The sequence below is a fragment of the Vitis vinifera genome, chromosome 8 (genome assembly GCF_030704535.1).
Source record: "Vitis vinifera cultivar Pinot Noir 40024 chromosome 8, ASM3070453v1".
Lineage (NCBI taxonomy): Eukaryota > Viridiplantae > Streptophyta > Magnoliopsida > Vitales > Vitaceae > Vitis > Vitis vinifera.
Genome location: NC_081812.1, coordinates 14,528,157 through 14,548,634, shown reverse-complemented (window position 1 = coordinate 14,548,634; position 20,478 = coordinate 14,528,157). Strand labels below are relative to the sequence as shown.

The following is a 20,478-nucleotide window of genomic DNA, read 5'->3' as shown; positions in this document are numbered from 1 at the left end:
CGGACAAAATGTTAGATTTGGTAAATGAATTTGGAGACACAAGTATTCAACTAATTAAAACTTGTTTGGATTAATCTACGAGAATGGAGGAATCGGGTATCAGATCAATGAAGATACTGGGTATCGAGTCGTTAGAAGAACCGGACATTGAATTCATTACATCAAAGACATTGATCCCGGGCACAAACATGAACCGTTTAGAAACCTTTGACTCTGGCCCTGCTAGTATCCTTGCGAGTTGCGAACGCTTGATATGGTCAGATCCATGCATTCGAACCAATCACTAGCAAACATTTCCAGCGTCGTTGCTCTCCTCCTAGCAAACTCTTTTAACTCTGGAAAGTTATCCCACAAACTTCAAGAAGAATAGACCATAAAGGTTCACTATCACAAATACCAAAGGTTGCACACATACAATAAACAAATCCCCATGTGAAAGTTTTGTCGTTTCCTATTAGTTGGAAGATGTTAGATAACAAGTATGAGGAACAACCGGGGAAAAACTTGTTTTGTCTTATCAATAGGAAAAAACTTTGCTACCAACTAGTCATGTGTTGCCTGATACAAAATTGGCCAGCCAATGACAAAACATGATATGATCCCAAGCATTTGATCTCTTAACATGTTACTTCCCAAGGAAAAGCTCAACGTCGCTGATCAACCAAAGTCTAGTGGAAGTGACATAAAAGGAGAGGCAAAGCGTGTGGAAATAGGGTAAGTTATCTTCTTGGGAGAGAGATGATGAGTCGAGGAAAGGCCTAAAAGCTCGAAAATCAATCGGAAACACTCATAAACGAGTTGTGTGACAATAGAGAACATACAAATCAATTTTCTTAATGATAATTTATATATTATTTTGATCATTTAAAAATAATAATAAATTATTATTTGAATTGATTTTTTAATAATCAAAAAACCTTTTTTTTTAATTTAAAAAAAAAGTTTTTATTCTTACTTTTACAATCAATAAAACTTTTATAACACTAATATTATCATTTAAAAATTATGAGTTACGCTTTAGTTAAACTTTCAATTGAGCAAAAAACACAAAGATATCTTAATTCCGCCTAACCTACGATTAAATAACGAGCCTAAGATAAAATTTAAAAGAATATAGACAAATATTTTATGTTTAGTAAAATATTTTTAATATTAAAATCATTAATGGAAAACTTAAGATCATAACATTAAATAAAAGCCAAAAAATGATCCCAAGTATAATGGACTCGTGTGCTTGCTTTTGATTGAAAAATAGAGATTAATTTTATCATATTTCTTGAGATTTTGATTCAATATATTTAACTTTTATTGGTTTAAAATTCCATTAATTATCAGCCTTATTTTAAATGTGAGGAAAAGTCAGTTAAAACGACAAATAAAAAACATATAAGAGATATTTGATGAAAATTATAATCAACAAAAAATTAACTTTTTAAAAATAAATTAGATAAGCAGATTGGTCATAGTCAAGCAACAAATTTTGAAAAATATAAGGATAAAAAAAATTATCAAATAAAACAATAAAAATTGAATGGTTTTATTAGGGATGGTAGTTTGTATTAATATATTGTGTTCATGTTGTGTCAAAACCTATACATTTTACTATATAATTCAATCAACCTAATTATGAAACAGATAATACATCTTATCATCTATTTAAGTCATTTAATAATCAAATTGAGTCAAAATTTATAATTAATTAATGTCCCAATGAGATATGTTTATAACTCAATTCACCTATCTATTTAAAAGCAGATTTAGAATGAGTTAAATAGTTTAAACATATGAGTAAGTTAATAATGAAATTATTCAATAGATAAATTCTGATCGAATTCGTATTCTGTATAGTGGTTCTAAAATTACTTATTTATTAAACGGGATATGTAGATAAAGATAAATTTGACTTAAATCCGTTTGTACTAAATCTAAATCTATAAAAAGCGTGTTATGTTGGTATTAGTGTTTACGGTAAATGGTTGTATAGTACCACTTTGAGTTTTAAATCCAACTATAACTATCATGATACAATGCCTCTCACATCAATTGGTACTTAATTATTGTAATTATTATCATCCAAATTAATATTGTTAATTCTTTTTATGGAATAAAAGGAAAGAGAAATGAAAATTACACTCAAAGATGTGTGTATCTTCTAATTTACTTTACAAATCTCTTATTTGGTGTGTTATTTGTAGTATATTCAAACTAAAAAACAATCTCAATCCCAACTCATTATTAAGAATCTCAATAACTTTAATTTGATTTAAATGAATTAGAAATAGTATGTTATCCCATCAATAAATGGTAGGTAAAACATTCTCAAAATTTTAATGGATTAAATTACTATTGAATTGATCGTCAAAATCGTGACTCTAGTTTAACAAAATTTGAACTCAGACAATATTGCATATATATCTAACATGTGACGTGCATTCAGAAAATGTAATATGCATTCAAAAAAGGTAACATGTGAAAAATTTTAGAAGGTTACAAAATTAAGTTTTACAAATAAAATCAAATATTTGAATTGATGTAAAATAAAAAATAAAAAATAAATATTACCTTATTAGTTAATTTTTTAAGAAAAATAAATCTTCTTATTCAAGTCAAAAAGAGAATTTAAAAAAAATATAAAATTAAATAAGCTGCTAAAAATAAAATAATGAAATTATCTAAATTAAGCAATCAAATATTTGGGATTATAAATTTAATTACTTAATTTCACTTGTAAATAATGTTGTCTTCCTTGGATTGCCAAAACAACTTAATTCACAAAAAGAAAAAAATTTCATAAAATTGATCTACAAGATTGAGAAATGTCAAAAATACTATTCATATGTTTTTCGACATTTAATAATTTCATTTGATGAAAAAATCAACATAGATTGACTTGTTATCATCTTTCGAATTGTGATTAAAACGAAATAATTATATATGAGTATGTAACTCATAATTAATTAATTTGAATTCAAAGTTTTGTTTGTATGCATTTTCCCTATTGTTTTACTTTTTATTTTTAGGACCCGACCAAAATTTTGTGTGTAAACAAATAATCAAATAAACATGGAAACTCATATTTAATGGAACAAGAGTTTTTTGATTTATCCAAAGTCAATCCAAACCCACAACAAGGTTTTCTATAGCAACAAAAGGATTACGAGGTAGGTTACAGTATAACTTGATCGTAATGACGGCTGAGGTGAATCAGGCCGAAGTGTCTCACCTTCAAAGTAATTAGAGACTATCAATGAAAGTCTAGCTTAAAATCATTTGGGCCACGACTAGTTTACTCTCTCAATTGCTCTTTAATAGAGGCACGTGCGTATACGTACAGAAGTCACTCATAAGTTTGGGAAAACGACCAAACATTTCAATGAGAATACACGGACACGTGGACAATTGAAATCCAGATATTCACATCGTCGACATTCACGTTGTCCCAACTCCGTAACTTCCAACCCCACGAAGAAATCCAAAGGACGCGCGGCAGACACCACTGCCAAAGCGATGTTGACACGTAGCCATCATCTGGACGCGCCTCCCTCAACCTTTTCCCCACCGTCAACTGCTTTAGCGACACCAACTCAGTTCAAAACATTCCAGATTTGGCTCAAGTACCAACTGCCAGATTCTTCTATCCCACCAAACCCTAGCCCGAAATCCCCAACATTCCTCGATCCCCCATCATGCCACATCCTCCCCTCAAGGCTGTGACTCTCACACACGTCCGCTACCAGAGAGGCGACCGCTTCGGTCATTTCCTCGCATGGGTCTCACTCGTCCCCGTCTTCATCAGCCTTGGCGGCTTCGTCTCTCATTTCATCTTTCGCCGAGAGCTTCAGGGCATGTGCTTCGCTCTGGGTTTACTGATTTCCCAATTCATCAACGAAGTCATTAAGAAATCGGTCCAGCAAGCGCGGCCGGAGACGTGTGCGTTGCTCGAGATGTGCGATTCGCACGGATGGCCATCCAGTCACTCACAATACATGTTTTTCTTTGCGGTGTATTTCACTCTGTTGAGCTATAAGGGGATTGTGCTTCTTACTGGGAAATACAGATGGATTGCGAGTTTCGCTTGGTGGTTACTGGCCGTGCTGACTATGTATTCTAGAGTTTATTTGGGGTACCACACTGTGGCTCAGGTGTTTGCTGGGGCCACTTTGGGGATTATTCTTGGGGCGGTGTGGTTTTGGGTGGTGAATTCCGTGCTTTTTCGTTACTTTCCGGTCATTGAAGAAAGCGAATTTGGCAGGTGGTTTTATATAAAGGATACTTCTCACATACATAATGTGTTGGAGTTTGAATATGAAAAGGCGAGAGCTGCTCGGAAAGATATGAATTGCAAAAGTGATTGATCCATTGATCGGCGGAGGATCTTTTGGCAGGTGGGTTTCCAATCCTCTTCCTTAATTGAATTGCTGCCGTATATGTGAATAACTGGAAGTTATATTACGAGATTGCAAAATATTAGTGATATAAATAATGGCGTTTGCTAGACATGTTTTTCCCCATTTTAGGTGAAATCTGTGACCAACTGGAGTTGTACTCCGACATTGCAAAATATTGTTGGTATAAATAATGACATTTGCTAGACATGTTCTACCATGAAGTTAACAATACGGTTTTCACTATTTCATTTGGAAGGGCATTGATTTGTTCTTCTTGAACTTGCTATTTAGATAGTGATAAAGTTTTGTCAAAGAAGCAATATAGATAATTTGAAACTCACTGTCTTTTTTTGGATTGAAGTGTTGCTTTTTAACATCTTGCTATGTGCTATATGAAGATTAAGGGGGGGTTGGTACCATAAACATGTCTTCAGTAATTTATTAAGTTTTGTTTGAGGGCTGTTCTTTGTAGAAAGTCATGGCTGGCCCTTTATGATACGTAATTTTTCATTCTCTCTTCAACATATGAAAATTAAACTTTGTCAGTATGTTAGTGTTTCATCTTGTATGAATCAATGGAACAGGTAGGATCCCCTTTTAGCTTTGTCGATCTTCATAATCACAATTCCATTGTTGTTTTTATTTATCATCCATAGTCAATCAACATATGAGGTCCAAGTCTCCACTTCCCACCTTTTTTTTTTCCCTTTTATCATGAATGCAAGTTCTAAAGGAGCAAATAAAAACTACCACTTTGCTTTTCATATTTATACTTATCATAATTGATGTTTTTGAGTTTACATTGTCAATTTATTTATTTATTTACTTTTCTTGAATGACATAATCCAATTAGTTTGAATCTTTTTGGAGTTTTGTTGGTCTTCTTTGTGGTTGTGACACCTTTAACCTTTTTTTTAATAGGTAAGTAAAAATACAACACATAGAAAAAAGGTTTGCATCAAAGTACAAATGATGGAGTACACGAAGTGCGCTAATTGGTGAAGAAATAGATTAGAGAAATAAAAGAACTCCCTCCCATTGGCTAGAACCCAATGGAGCAACAATGTCAAACATAGAGACTAACCCTCATTAATGAACTTTATAGCCTAAAGTAAAAATGCACAAAAGAATGAGATTTTGAGTCTACTCCAATTTTTCTACATTTTCAAATGACTTGCAATTCCTCTCCTTTCAAATGGTCCAAAATAAGCATGATTTTTTTTTTTTGATCAGTAAGTGATATATGTATTGATAAAGAGACGCTAAAGAAGCGACTCAAATAGTTATAGTATAGAAAAAACGACTCACCCCCTTACAAAAGAACCCACCCCTCTATGAAAGCACAAAAAACCCTCTTCCTTAATACATGCACACCCAATCTATAAAATCTAATAAGGTCGAAGGACCATCTTTTATCCACACTTTGGTTTCCGACCATAGCAAATACACAAAGGAAATTTTCAACTTTTGTATAGATAGCACCCCGTCCTCAAAAGCAATTGAATTTCTAGCCTTCCAAATGACCCAAAACAAGCATAACGGTCCCAAAAGCCACGTCACCTTCCTCTTCTTGCCCATAATGGAACCTCTCCAACCTATTAGAGTTTCCTTAACCGAACGCGGAAAAACCCAAGAGACTCCAAAAAAAGAGAGGAGCAAGGTCCACACCTCCCTTGTTCTTTCACAATGAAGGAGGAGGTGGTCAATTGACTCCCCGCACTTTTGGCAAAGAAAGCACCTATTTGCCAAAGCCCAACCCCTCTTTTGCAGACGGTCCAAAGTTAGGACTCTACCCCACGACGCCTCCCACACAAAGAAGCTTATCTTGGGTTGAGCATAAGACATCCAAATAATCTTTGAAGGAAACCAAGCTGACGACACCGGCTGCATTACCCTATACAAGGACTTTACCGAAAAAACCCCATCCTTTGATTCCACCCATCTCACCCTGTCCTCCTCATCCACTCTCACCATCTTTCCTTCCAAACACCTAAGTAACCTTCCCACTTCTTCCAATTCCCAATCATTAAACGGCCTATTGAAAGTAGGAGTCCAACTTCCCCTCCTATCCCCCTCGGCTGTCCACACTTCATTTACCCATGCCTCTTTTGACGTTGCTATGGAAAATAAAGAAGGGAAAGCCTCGCGTAAAGGGCTGGTACCACACCACTTATCTTTCCAAAACCTCACATTCTTACCATCCCCCACCTCATAGCCAAAAAAAGGGGTTACAAATTGTCCCACCTTATTTATAGCTTTCCACAAACCAACCCCATAAGCCTCCCTAATCTCACAAGATCTCCATCCTCCTTTCTCCTCCCCATACTTCCTTCTAATCACCTGATTCCATAAGGCCGTTTTCTCGTTAGCAAAACGCCATGCCCACTTTCCCAGGAGAGCCTTATTGAACAAACCAAGACTCTTTACCCCCAACCCTCCTTTACCTTTATCATCACACACAATCGACCACCTTACTAAGTGAGGTTTCTGCTCAAGAGCGCCTCCTCCCCACAGAAAATCTCTTTGTATCTTTTCCAGTCTTATCCTAACCGCCCTTGGAATTTGGAAGATGGACATGAAATAGATTGACAAGTTGGACAAAGTACTCCGAATTAAGGTAATCCTTCCTCCTTTTGAAATGTACTGTCGCTTCCACATAGCCAATCTCCTTTTGAATCTTTCCTCTATTCCATCCCAAACACCACTAGATTTAAAAGGAGCACCTAAAGGCATTCCTAGGTAGGTGGATGGTAAGTTTCCCACCTTATAACCAAATTCATCAGCTAACTCTCCCACATTTTCAACTCTACCAACTGGAATCAATTCACTCTTTTCCATATTCACCTTTAACCCTGATAAAGCCTCAAACCACATTAGCAGCCAGCATAGGTGTGTCAACTGATCCTCTTTAGCTTCACAAAAGACCAACGTGTCATCAGCAAACAACAAATGAGTAATTTGGACCCCTTCGCCCCTTCTTCCCCGAACCAAACAAGGCGTCAAAAAACCACCATCAACTGCTCTTTTCATCAAACAACTGAAAGCCTCCATCACTATTACGAATAAATAAGGCGAGAGGGGGTCTCCTTGCCTTATGCCCCTCGAGCTCTGGAAAAAACCCGTTGGACTGCCATTCACCAGAACTGAAAATCTGACAGTGGATAAGCACCACTTTATCCAATTACACCACCTACCTCCAAATCCCATTTTCCCCATTACCGCTATCAAAAATTTCCAATCCACATGGTCATAAGCTTTCTCTATATCTAATTTGCACATTATTGCCCCTCTATTATTTTTCAGGATGAAATCTATTGCCTCATTAGCGATCAGAACTGCGTCCATAATCTGCCGCCCCTCCACAAAAGCATTTTGAGATAAAGATATCACTTTAGCTAACACTCCTTTTAACCTGTTAGCCAACACCTTAGCTAACCATTTGTAAAGCCTCCCACCAAACTTATTGGCCTAAAATCCTTTAAGTCCTCAGCCCCCCCTTTCTTGGGAATCAAAACTAAGAAGGTTGCATTCATGCTTCTGACAAATCTCCCCGTCTCATGAAACTGTCTGAACAAATTCAAGACCTCCACTTTCACAAAATCCCAAGCAAACTGCCAAAAGGCCATTGAGAAGCCGTCCGGCCGTGGTGCTTTCTCACCGCAACAGCCTTTCAGCGCTTCAAAGACCTCCTCCTCTGAAAATGGTTGCTCCAGCCTCTCTACCTCCCTCTCTTCCAGCCTCTCAAAGTTTAGCCCTTCAATACTAGGCTTCCAATCACCCGGGTCTGTCAACAGTTCTTGGAAATTTCTGCCAACCTCCTCTTTGATTTCACTCTCCCCAGTAAAACACCTCTCATTCACCTTTATTCTATTCAGTTGCTTCCTCCTTCTATGAGCATTTGCCATTTTATGAAAAAACTTGGTGTTTCTGTCCCCCTCTTTTAGCCAAATTTCCCTAGACTTTTGCCTCCATGATACTTCTTCCAATAGAGCCCACTTCTTATATAACTCCCTTGCCTCCTTCCTAACTTCTTCTTCTTCTATTGACAGAGAACGAACCATTTCTTCCTTGTCCCAATACTCTATTAAGTTCCATGCTTTCTGTTTCTCTAAATCAATCTGTCCAAAAACCTCTTTATTCCAACTTCTTAACAGCGGTTTTAAGGCCTTCAGTTTTTCAGTCAATATGAAACTAGCCGATCCATTCACTTGAATCCCCTCCCACCACTGTCTCATTACCTCTTTAAAGCCCTCACTTTTCAGCCACATGTTCTCAAATCTAAAAGGAGTTGGTCCTCTCCTCATTCCTCCCCCATCCAGAAGAATCGGGGTATGGTCAGAGATAGGCCTAGCCAAGACAGTTTGGATGGCCCCTTGAAAATGAGTTTCCCAATCCTCAGAAATGAAAAATCGATCAATTCTTGATTTTGATCGATTATTGAGACCACCACACCACGTGAACACCCCCCCTTGAAGTGGCAAATCCCTTAATTCTAACTTCTCAACCACCTCTGAAAATCTCCTCATTGCCTGGGTTAAACGGCCTCCTCTGCTCCTCTCAGATGGGAATCTAATCATATTGAAGTCTCCTGCAACGCACCACGGCTCATTCCATAACCCTTTTATTGCCCCCAGCTCACTCCAAAAATCCTCTCTCTCCACTTTTGCTGTGGGCCCATAAACTCCTGTGAAACACCAACAGAACCCATCCTCACAGCTCTTAAAACGACAAGAGACTGTAAATTTGCCCACCTCCATCTCCTCTAATTGCAATACCCTGTTATCCCAAAACACCAACACCCCCCCAGCCGTCCCCCTGGAATTTAAAGACCCCCATTCCAAACATCTTCCAACCCCGAGGCTTTTGACCAACCCATTTGACATCTCCTGGATTTTTGTTTCCTGAATACACACTAGGTCAACCTTCTGTGATTTAATCACATCCTTTATCACCCTTCTCTTTTCCTTGTCGTTTGCCCCCCTTACATTCCACGACAGAATCCTTAGCTTCATCTACCAGACTCTTGATGGCCCCGATCCTCTACAATTCCTCCATAATTCACCGACCACTCAAGTTTCTTTAATTCACGATCAAATCTCGAAAGTCCCTTACCTTTCCTTTTTTTTCCTGTAACCCTCTCAGAACAATCCCTTCTTTCCCTAAAGCATGATAAAAGTCTCAATATTCCTTTAGGTGCTCCTTTTAAATTTAGTGGTGTTTGGGATGGAATAGAGGAAAGATTCAAAAGGAGATTGGCTATGTGGAAGCGACAGTACATTTCAAAAGGAGGAAGGATTACCTTAATTCGGAGTACTTTGTCCAACTTGCCAATCTATTTCATGTTCATCTTCCAAATTCCAAGGGCGGTTAGGATAAGACTGGAAAAGATACAAAGAGATTTTCTGTGGGGAGGAGGCGCTCTTAAGCAGAAACCTCACTTAGTAAGGTGGTCGATTGTGTGTGATGATAAAGGTAAAGGAGGGTTGGGGGTAAAGAGTCTTGGTTTGTTCAATAAGGCTCTCCTGGGAAAGTGGGCATGGCGTTTTGCTAACGAGAAAACGGCCTTATGGAATCAGGTGATTAGAAGGAAGTATGGGGAGGAAATATGGAATCAGTCCCTTACCTCAAATATTTTTTTTGGCTTTAAAAATTCCTTACCCTTTATTGATCGACTTCTACAAGCTAACACCGTAACCTTCTTTCCCTACCTAAGAGCACCAACCTCTCGGTTCTTCTCTAAACTTTCCATGTATAAGATTTCTCCAAACTTTCCATCTATATAATTTCTCCAAAGTATATCCTTTTATAAAGTGAATCTCTAATACCATTTACCCAAAAGTGTCTTATTGAGAGTGGACAAATCCTTAATTTTTTTTTTTTTAAATATTTTATTGGACAAATCCTTAATGCTAAGACCCTCTTTCTTTTTATCTTTATGATCATCAACTAATTCATTAGACGTGGGTTTTTTTTTTTCTCAAGAACCCTTCCTCTCCATAAGAAATCTCTTTGGATTTTCTTAATTTTCTTAGCCATCGATTTAGGAATAACGAAAGGGACATAAAGTAAATTGGTAGGTTGCACAAAGTACTCTTCAGCAGAGTGATTCTTCCTTCTTTTGAAAGGTATTGCCTTTTCTAAAGGGTCAATCTTTTAAAGAACCTCTCTTCCACCACATCCTAAATAACTTAAGCCATAAAGAGAGCATGGAGGGGCAAGCCCAAGTAAATGGTGGAAAGTTTTCGTACTCCACAACCTAACACTGATGGGAACACCTCTACATTAGGGATGCCCTCTATTGGAATTAGTTTGCTCTTGTTCACATTAATTTTTAGCCTTGAGGAAGCTGTAAACCAAAGCAAAACCCAAGCCTTATATGTAAGTTGGTTTGGACCAAGGATGAAAATATCGGTAATTACGGATATATTGGTATTTCGATTTTACGGATATATCGGAGATATATTGGTGGATATTTTGACATAAAATATCGGTAGACCTAAAATTGACCAAAACTTATAAAAATATAAAATAAAACTTTTAGAAATGAAATTAAATTATAATAGACATTTTAAAGTTATTTTGTTAAATAAATTAATGTGTATATATATATAATATTGTACGTGTCAATAAAAAATATAAATTTGATAAGTGTATATTGATTATTAAATTATATTAAATATTATTTGATCATTATATTGTGATATTTGATTATAATATATTTCGATAGATATTTTGATACAAAATATCCGTAAACCTAAAATTGATCAAAACTTATAAAAATATAAAATAAAACTTTTAGAAATGAAATTAAAAACATAATAGACATTTTAAAGTTATTTTTTTCGAATAAATTGATATATATATATATATAAAATAATAATAATAATAATATTGTACATGTTAATAAAAAATATAAATTTGATAAGTGTATATTGATTATTGAATTATATAAAATATTATTTGATGATAATATTGTGATTATAATATGTTTAATTTTAAAATCTATTTAATATTAAAATTATGATATATTATAAAATAAATGATGATAAATGTATAAATTTTTAATATATTAATAATATTAAAAACACTATGAATAAAATTATGATATATTTTTTACTAATCAATTAAATGAAAAATTTTCATTTAATTATAAAATAGTTATAATTAATTTGTTATTTAAAGTGTTTTTTTTAATATTTTATTTATATCCTAAGTTTTGATATATATTTCTTTAGTGCATATTATTTATAAAAGGGCACGTTTGCCCTAGTGGAGCTGGGGATGCACTTTGAACCTTTTGTTGGGGGTTCAAATCCCCCTAACAGCAGGAAAAAAAGACTCAATTTTGAGCTTTAACCGTTGACTAAGTGTTGACCAGGCGATATATCCGTGCTATATATCGTGTCGGCACCCACCGACACATCGATATTTCGCCGAAATATCGCCTAATTTCGGCGATATTTTCTTCCTTGGGTATTGTCTGTGAATAGGAAGTGAGAAATCTCTACTCCTTCTCTACCTCCCTCTCTTGCCTTGAAACTTGAAATAAAGCCACCATCCACTGCTCTTCTCATGAGAAAGCTAAGATCCTCCATGACTAATACAAAAAGATAAGGGTATAGGGGGTCCCCCTGTCTCAAAATCCTTGTTCTTTAGAAAAAGCCCTGAGAAACCCTATTGACTAAAATTAAAAATCTTACTGTTGAAATGAAAACTTGGATCCACTCAATCCATTTCTAACCAAAGCGCATTTTTGGCATCACTCCAAAAGAAATCTCCAATTTACATGATCATAGGTTTTCTCTATGTCTAATTTACACACAACTCTCCCTCTGACTCCTCAATCTCGAATCAATGGGTTCATTGGCAATAAGGACCACATCCAATTTATTTCCCTTCCACAAACGCATTTTGAGAATTTGACACCACTTACCCAATCATTTTTTTCAACCTATTAGCTAGGACTTTGGCTAAAATTTTGTATTGATTGTCTACAAGGCTAATGGGTTTAAACTCCTTCAAATCTTCCATGCTGCCTTTTTTAGGAATCAATGCCACAAAGGTAGAATTTAAACTTTTCTCAAAGGTGCGCATTAAAAAAAAATCTCTAAATAAACCTAATATCTCCTTGTTCCCAAACTCCTAATAGTGTTGCCAAAAAGCTAAGGAGAAGTCGTCAAGACTCAAGGGTTTGTCTTTGTTCAGGCCCATAAGAGCATCAAAAGCCCCTTTCTTAGTGAATGCCTCTTCAACCTTGTTGTTAGAAGAAACCCCAAGGCTTCTTAACTTTTTAGCAAGAGTACTCCATCCCCCTGGGTATCCCTTACATTTTGAGAACAACAGAGTAAACCTCCCCGCCGCCATAGAGCACAACGAAAATCTTCCTGCTACATTGCTCTGGAGCTCCTGCAAATACTTCCTTCTTCCTTCACTCTCTACCTTTTTGAAATGATTTCTTAGATTCTTGAGACAATATTCTTCCATCCCTTCTAGTTAAGTAATCGGACTCTTTTCTCCAAATTTAATTCAACTTGAAAAACCTCGACTCCTCTCCAAAACCTTGCCTATAACTTTTCCTTTCACTACCTCAACTATGATCCCAAAGGATTTGCATTTAACTCTAAACCAGCCTTTCCTTTCACCACCTCGATGCATAGCTTGTAATGCTACTAATTATGCAGAAGACAGACATGCAATCATGCATCACCAGTTTAGATGATCATTTGTTTAAAGGCATTTGCAGTTTAGTTCTTATTTGATTTGTTTAGGTGATCATATTTGATTTTTACTGCAGAAGTATGGAGAAAGAAGACACTTTTGAGTTGGCTAATTCTTAACACACTAACTTTCTTGGTATTGATGAGTTCCAAACTACTATTCACTAGCTCCAAATAGGAATGGAAGACTTTGATTAAGAATTTTTATCATTCAATTCCTTCTAAAACAACCTATCTTCATCGGCATTCTCCATTGATCTCTCTTAAGGTCTCGTAAGAAATGCCTCAACACTTTCTAGCTCTTAGTCATGAAACTAGCTTAAGAAACAAGGTCTTTAATGCCCTTTCCTCAACTACTTCCACACATTCCTAAACTAAACATTCTTTGAGGTAGCTACAACAAACAAAAAGGGGAAGCGACACTCAAGGATAATTCTCCACTCCAAAGATCTTTCCAAAACTTTGTTATATTAATATTTCCTATGACGAAACAAGTTATACTTTTAAAGTCTTCCTAACATCTCCTTCTCACCTTTTACAACCTTGCCCCAAATCTATTGCTCACATTACAAGAACATCAATTGTCCATTTTTCCCCAAACTTCTGAACACTAACTTGTTTCCACAAAGGTTTCTTTTTTTAGGTTAACTTTTAACAACATTGGCTATGAAGAGCCATATTAACCACACCTAACAAAAGAGGTGCACCAAGGTCTAATGCCAAACTTTTTATTATCTATGCAAGCTATCAACCATTTCACCAAATGAAACATTTTCTTAGGGGCTTTAACTTAAATTAAGTCCTCATGTGCATGACCTACTAATCTTTTAGATGTTGTTCCCTTGTATTGTTCTCAAGCGTGCCAAATCAAACTCCGCATAAGCACATTCATTTCATTTTATCTTTTTTCTTGTATTTTGTTCATCCCTTCCTAGTCTCCAGGTCAGGGTTTAAAGTATCAGTTAGGACCAGTATGACTTGGCATTGCCATATCTATCTCAATGCAAGTGGAGTTTTTTGTGGTTTAAGTTAAGTTAGTTTGGAATTGGATATGAATTGCTTAATTTGGTTGACTTTAGAGATAACTTGAAATCATAACGCTATAATTTAGGTGTGATAAATGTCTTCGTCCCAAAATGCTTTCGTTCAGGGAAGATAAATTCTTAATGTTGCTTCAATTGCTAATGAGGCCATAGATTCTTTGTTGAAAAAAAATGAAAGTGGTGTGTTGTGCAAGCTAGACATAGAGAAGGTGTATGATTACATAAATTGGAATTTTTTGTTGCTTGTGATGCAAAAAATGGGTTTTGGGGAGAAGTGGGGAGGTTGGATAAGATGGTGCATTTCCATTGCGATGTTCTCTGTTTTGGTTAATGGCACGCTATCGGGTTTCTTCCACAACACAATGGGATTAAAGCAAGGGGATCCTCTATCGCCCTATTTAGTTGTGATTGGGATAGATGCTTTAAGTAGTCTTATTAATAGAACAATGAGTGAAGGTTTTTTATTTGGTTGTAGGGTAAAGGAAAGGGGTGGAGATGGGACTCAAATCACTCACTTGCTGTCCGCTGATGATACACTTGTATTTTGTGAGGCTTCCCATGATCATATGACTTATTTGAGTTGGTTGTTAATATGGTTTGAAGTCATATCAGGTTTGAGAATCAATTTGGATATGAGTGAAATTTTACTAGTGGGAAAGGTAGAGAATTTAGAGATTTTGGCCCTTGAGCTTGGTTGGAAGGTGGGTGCACTTTCTTTCACTTACTTGGGGCTTCCTTTGGCTGCTCTGTATAAATCTGTGGTGGTTTAGGAGAGGTTGGAGGGCAGTTTTCGGAAGAGTTTAGCCATGTGGAAAAGACAATTTATTTTTAAAGAGGAGAGAATCACTCTCATTCAGAGTACTTTGTCTAGTATGCTCATTTACTTCATGTCTTTGATGTGTATGCCAAGAGTGGTTAGGTTGAGATTAGAGTGGATCTAAAGGGACTTTCTTTGGGACGGGGGGCTTTGGAGAGGAGGCCTCATCTTATAAAGTGGGCGATTATTAGTTTAGGTAAAAGGAAGGGTGGCTTGGGTGTTAGATGCCTATCTACACTTAATAGGGCCCTTTTGGATAAATGGAGTTGGTCTTTTTCAATAGAAAGGAAGCAAGTTATTAGTAGGAAGTTTAGGGTGGAAAAATGAGGGTGTTGTACTTGAGAAGTGAGTGAGAGGCATGGTGTGGGGTTATAGAAGGAAATTAGGAAGGGTCTTTATTACATAACAAAGTTGTGTTCTTTATGGGGGATGGTAAAATAGTGAGATTTTGGAAGGACAAGTGGTATGAGAATGATGCTTTATGTGATTCTTTCCCCTTTTTGGATGCCTTGGCGGCTTAAAAAAAGGCGTGGTTAACAGGGGTTTGAGACTCTATGGGTGAGTAGGGGGGTTGGAATTCTCGGTTCTCTAGGCCTTTTAATGATTGAGAGGTGGAGGTGGTGGAAACGTTCTTTTTGAAAATACAAGGGAAGAGGTTGATAACCAATTTGGAGGATAGGGTGTTGTGGAAAGAGACTAAGGATGGGAAATTTTGTTTTAAGTCCCTTTACAGTGTTCTTGAGCTTAGATATGTAGGCCCGTTCCCAAGGAGCATCATTTGGAGCTCTTGTGTTCCTACCAAGGTGGGTTTTTTTTTCTTTTTTTTTGCTTGAGAAGTTTCGTGGGGCAAGGTTTTAACCGTGGATCAACTAAAAAGGAGGGGGTGGTCCATAGCCAACGGATATTTCCTTTGTTGCGCTGAAGAAGAGTCTATTGATCATATTCTAATCCACTGCACCAAGGTTAGGGTTTTGTGAGAGTTATTATTTGCTCTATTTGGGGTGACATGGGTCCTCTCTTTGTCGTTTAGAGAGACCTTTCTTGGTTGACATGGTTCTTTTAGGGGCAAGAAGTATAGAAAGGTGTGGAGGGCAGCTCCCTTATGTCTCTTTTGGTTGGTTTGGAAGGAAAGAAACAAGATTGCTTTTGATAAAAGGGAACTTTGAGTTCAAAAGATGAAAAATTATTTTGTATGTTATTTGTGGTCTTGGACTAAGTTGTTTATAGATGAAGGTCCTTTAACTTTAATCAACTTTTTATATTGGTTGGGTTCTAGATGAGGGCATGTGAGATTTTTTGTATCATTTCCACCTTTTTTGTTCTTGCCTTTAGGCTCCTCTTATATACTCCTTGTATGCTTTGGGTTGGCCTTTGGGTGCCCTTTACTATTTTTATATATAAAATTTTTTCCGTGTTTTTACCTATCAAAAAAATTTAGGTGTGATAAAATTTTCAAAATAGCTTATTTTCAAACAATTATTGACTTGTAATCAATCAAATTTTATTTTGTTATTCTTTGAAAATAAAAAATAATTGTATTTAACAAGCTATAGTTCTAATACATTTTGATATACCAATTAATCAAAAATCAATTCCAATATGTTTTGATATACCAATTATCAAAAATCAATATTTTGTTTATTGTAATGTTTTAAGAGTTTATGATTCTCAATATTATTAGAAATTAGTCCAACGTTGTTCTACTATAATTATTTAAACAACGTCAAATATAATAAGTGTCCTTTATTAGTTTGTTGAGCCCATCACTTTGTAATTTTTTTAATAAAAATTTTCATCTTTCTTTAAGAATTTTTTGAGCTTTTTAATTAGCATGTTGTGTGTATTGCTCAATATTGATTCAAGATGCTAAGACCAATCTACTTTGGAACCTACTGAAAACTGAGATCCAAAGTTTAATATCTACTTGTTCCTTGGAGGCAACATTGATCCCACATAAGGGTCTACCTTTTTGTATAAATCACAGAAATTCAGTTCACATCCTTACATCTGGAACTTAAATCTGGGAACTCTCAAGTCTGTAAGCCTTAGTTTTTCCTGGCTTGAGTCTCTTAAAAAGTTCAGTTTCTTCTAGCTTAACCCTTGGTGTTCATAGGTGTAATGGCCGGTTTGATTGGTATCAGGTACAGCTTATGTTGTATGTGTTTAATGATTTAATCCTTGTTTGTTTGTTTTTTGATAGATTGATTTAATCCTTGTTTGTTGTCCCATGCATAAGGGTTTTGGGTCTTGAAACCTAATCCTATGATAAAATGACTTATCATTTTCTATGCCTTGTAAAGGGAGCCTTTTTGTTTGGGAGGCAGCTTGGAAGAAATTTGAGTGTTGGACCCAACTTAGAAACAGTTGTTTGGTTCTTTCTTTGTTTGGGTCATCATAGGTTTTCGTTGCTTAGTCAAGGAGCTTTTGGTTGGAGCATGCACTTTGTGATGGGTTATAGGAAGTTGGCTGTGGAGGATGGTGCCTCTTTTCTTTTTTGTGGGCCATTTGGAGAAATTGTAATATAAGATGTTCTGGGGATTTTGGAGTGTTTGGAGTTGATGGTGAAATCTAACTTTACATATACCTTGTTTTGTGGGCCATTGGTGTAGTCTTGTTCCAGATTGTTTTTTTTTTTCAGCTCCTTCTTTCATTTCATTCGCTGTTTAGGTAGGGGTTAAAGAAAGGGTGTAGTTGAGTTGCCTTAGGCACTCTTTGTATCATTCCTGTGTTCATGGGTTACTCTCTTTCTCATTTGGCCCTCTGTGTATCATTCCTGTGTGCATGGGTTGCACCCCTTTTCATTAGATGCTTTTTAAGACCATCTTTATTCTTTCCATCAGAAAGAAAAAGAAAAAAATGGTGGCTTTCATTTTGTAACTGTTCTTTGACATTCATTTTTGCACACAAAGTTTTACATTCCATTTTATGTGATCCAGATTATTACGAGGTTAGTGTTTTTATTGGTGCATGGTTTGCCATTCATCTTGAGAAAAACAATCTGCTTGTTTGGCTTCAGTATTCTTTTGTGTAGGCCAATATTGTGAGGTAGAATTGCTACAAAAGGTCCTGTACCAATCATGTTGTCAGTATGCCTGTCATTGCTTAGTTTGTTGTTGTTAGATGTTATTGCTGTGCAGTGTCACTGATGGTCATCTCATTTATTTGGTTGAATGAGCTTCTAGGAATTTTTTTAAGTAAGTACTGTAGTTTCTTGATTTATTTATTGCATGGTGAAGCTAAAGATGGACAAGCTTCTATAAAAAAAAATGGACAAGCTTAATGTAGATGTTTCTCATAGAACACAATAGCAGGTAGGATGAACTTAGAAGTACTTTGGCGGTATTTTCTTACTATATAATGTGAAATCCTTGTTGCATTAAAAGGGAGATTCCATAAGATGGCCATAATCATGCTTTATGGTAATGACATTTGGGTGGTGAAGCAAAAAAAAAGAAGTGCATAAAATGGCATAGTACTGCTGGAAAAAGTATATGGAGATCGATTTTTGGGAAAACAAAACCAATGAAAATTATAAGTAAATATGTTTGTGAGAAGTTAGGTTGCACCGATTAAGGCTAGGGATATAGAAGATTTATCGTGTTTGTTCATACACTGGAAAGAGGAGTAGATTTTGTTTAAGTTAAAAGTGGTACATAAATTTTGTTTTAAGTTGAAGGTACAAGGACAAGATAGAGTCAATACTTCAACTAGAAAAGGGAATAGGAAGTAAAAATATGGAGGCTGCTTGATTAAATGTCGAGCAAGCCCATGAAATAAAGGGTTAAGATTTAGTAGCAAGAGAGAATGCAAGCATGCACTTGCAAATGCAGGCACTTTGCTCACACCCATTCGGCTGCGGCATGCAGATCACAACAGACATGCCCAAAATAATGCACTGATATGGTTTAAATTTGATTTTTTGGAAACTCCATATATCATACTTCATAATTCTAAATGCTTCCCTTGTTTATTTTCCAGGTAAAATAATCCAGGATTTTTTGTCTTGGCATCTACAAGAAGACACCGGTACGCTAAATGACTGCTGCTATTGTTTGAATCATTTCCTTAAGAAAAAGCATTGGGAAGCCGGCAGCTGGAGCAGAAAAGTAGCTACTGATTTATTTTGGGCACATATTGAGATACTTGCAGATGATGTGTAGTATTGGAAGAACGGTTCTTGGTAGAGAAACATGATTCTATCATGGTCTATGAATTTGAGGGCTGAGAACCATGGTTCTCTTTTGAAACCTGGGGAGATTTGAGAACGTATAGATTACTTTTCAAGAAAGCATATTCTAAATTAAAGGCATCTGGCAAAAATGTGAGGTTTGCTGCTGCCTTCTTCTAAACTTATTTTATATATATATATATATATATATATATATATATATATATGCAGGCATCGGTCTGGCTTTTGTTGGGCTTGTCAAGGGGCATGGGGCAAGTTACGACAACATCTTAATTTGTGGTCCATGCTAACTGCTAGCCCGGTGGCTGGACTACGTCATTCGTGTCCCCCAAAATCTTACATTGGGTAGTGGTCTCCACGCTGGCCCAAACGGCAGCCACTTTTTTATTTTTTTATTTCTATTAACCTAACAGGGAAGGATCATTTTATTTGACAGGGAATTCCACTTTTATATATATATATATATGCACTTATAACGATGAATAAATATTAGGACTTCAATTTGGGTAGGTTGATAGGGTTGATGATTAACTTGAATTTAGCACGAATTAAGAAACAATCTATCAAATCTTAACTCGACTCAACGTCTAACCCGAGGTATTTAAACTCAAGCTTAATCCAACTTCATTTTTTTTTAGTTCGGATTGAGTTTGAGTTGTTCAAGTTAAATTCAAGTTGATCCGGTTAAATTCAAGTTGATAGGGTTTAATTCAAGTTGTATGATTCAATAAATAATAAATAATAATAAATAGGACAAAATTTCAAGAATAAACATAAATTTATGTATTTTTTATAATATATATATATATGATATAATATAATTTGATTTTTTTAAATAAAAAATAAATATTATTATACAAGATAGTATGAATTATAAAAATATTAAATTGTGTTTGGATTATGTTTGAATTGTTTGGATTTTAGTCGGAATCCAACATAAATTAATTAAGTTGAAAAAACATAATTCAACCTCATTTGAAGTATCGAAAATGATTGCCAAAACTTGTCTAAATTGTGGATTAGGTTTCGAAAATGATTGTCAAAATTTATCTAAATTGTGGATTAGGTTTAAGTTGGATCAGGTCAACTCGTTCAAGTTATATATATATAACATCAATTTTTTGTTTTCTAAACCTTTGATATCAATATTTTTGAAATACAAGAAAGTAGAAAAATATATATATATATTTTTTTATTTTTGTCTAAGAAGGAAAAATTGGAAAGCATGGAAACAACACATAAAGTATTCTAAAAGGAAAAAAAAATTCAAATTTAATTGTTTTTTAAACCTTTGATATCCATATTTTTGAAATACAAGGAAGTA

The 20,478-nt window shown here is 35.5% G+C and overlaps 1 protein-coding gene across 1 annotated transcript; it reads left to right on the top strand.

Annotated features, from left to right (window-relative positions):
- The first annotated feature begins 3,380 nt into the window (after window positions 1–3,380).
- LOC100256862 (lipid phosphate phosphatase gamma) lies at window positions 3,381–19,270 on the top strand. Its single transcript, XM_002279705.5, has 2 exons — window positions 3,381–4,385; window positions 18,944–19,270. Exon 1 carries the CDS (start codon window positions 3,687–3,689, stop codon window positions 4,353–4,355), a length of 669 nt encoding a protein of 222 aa, XP_002279741.1. The 5' UTR covers window positions 3,381–3,686; the 3' UTR covers window positions 4,356–4,385; window positions 18,944–19,270.
- Window positions 19,271–20,478: the final 1,208 nt, after the last annotated feature.

Bases quoted from the DNA above. Each gene is read 5' to 3' on its own strand.
- LOC100256862 (XM_002279705.5), top strand. From the start codon at position 3,687: ATGCCACATCCTCCCCTCAAGGCTGTGACTCTCACACACGTCCGCTAC.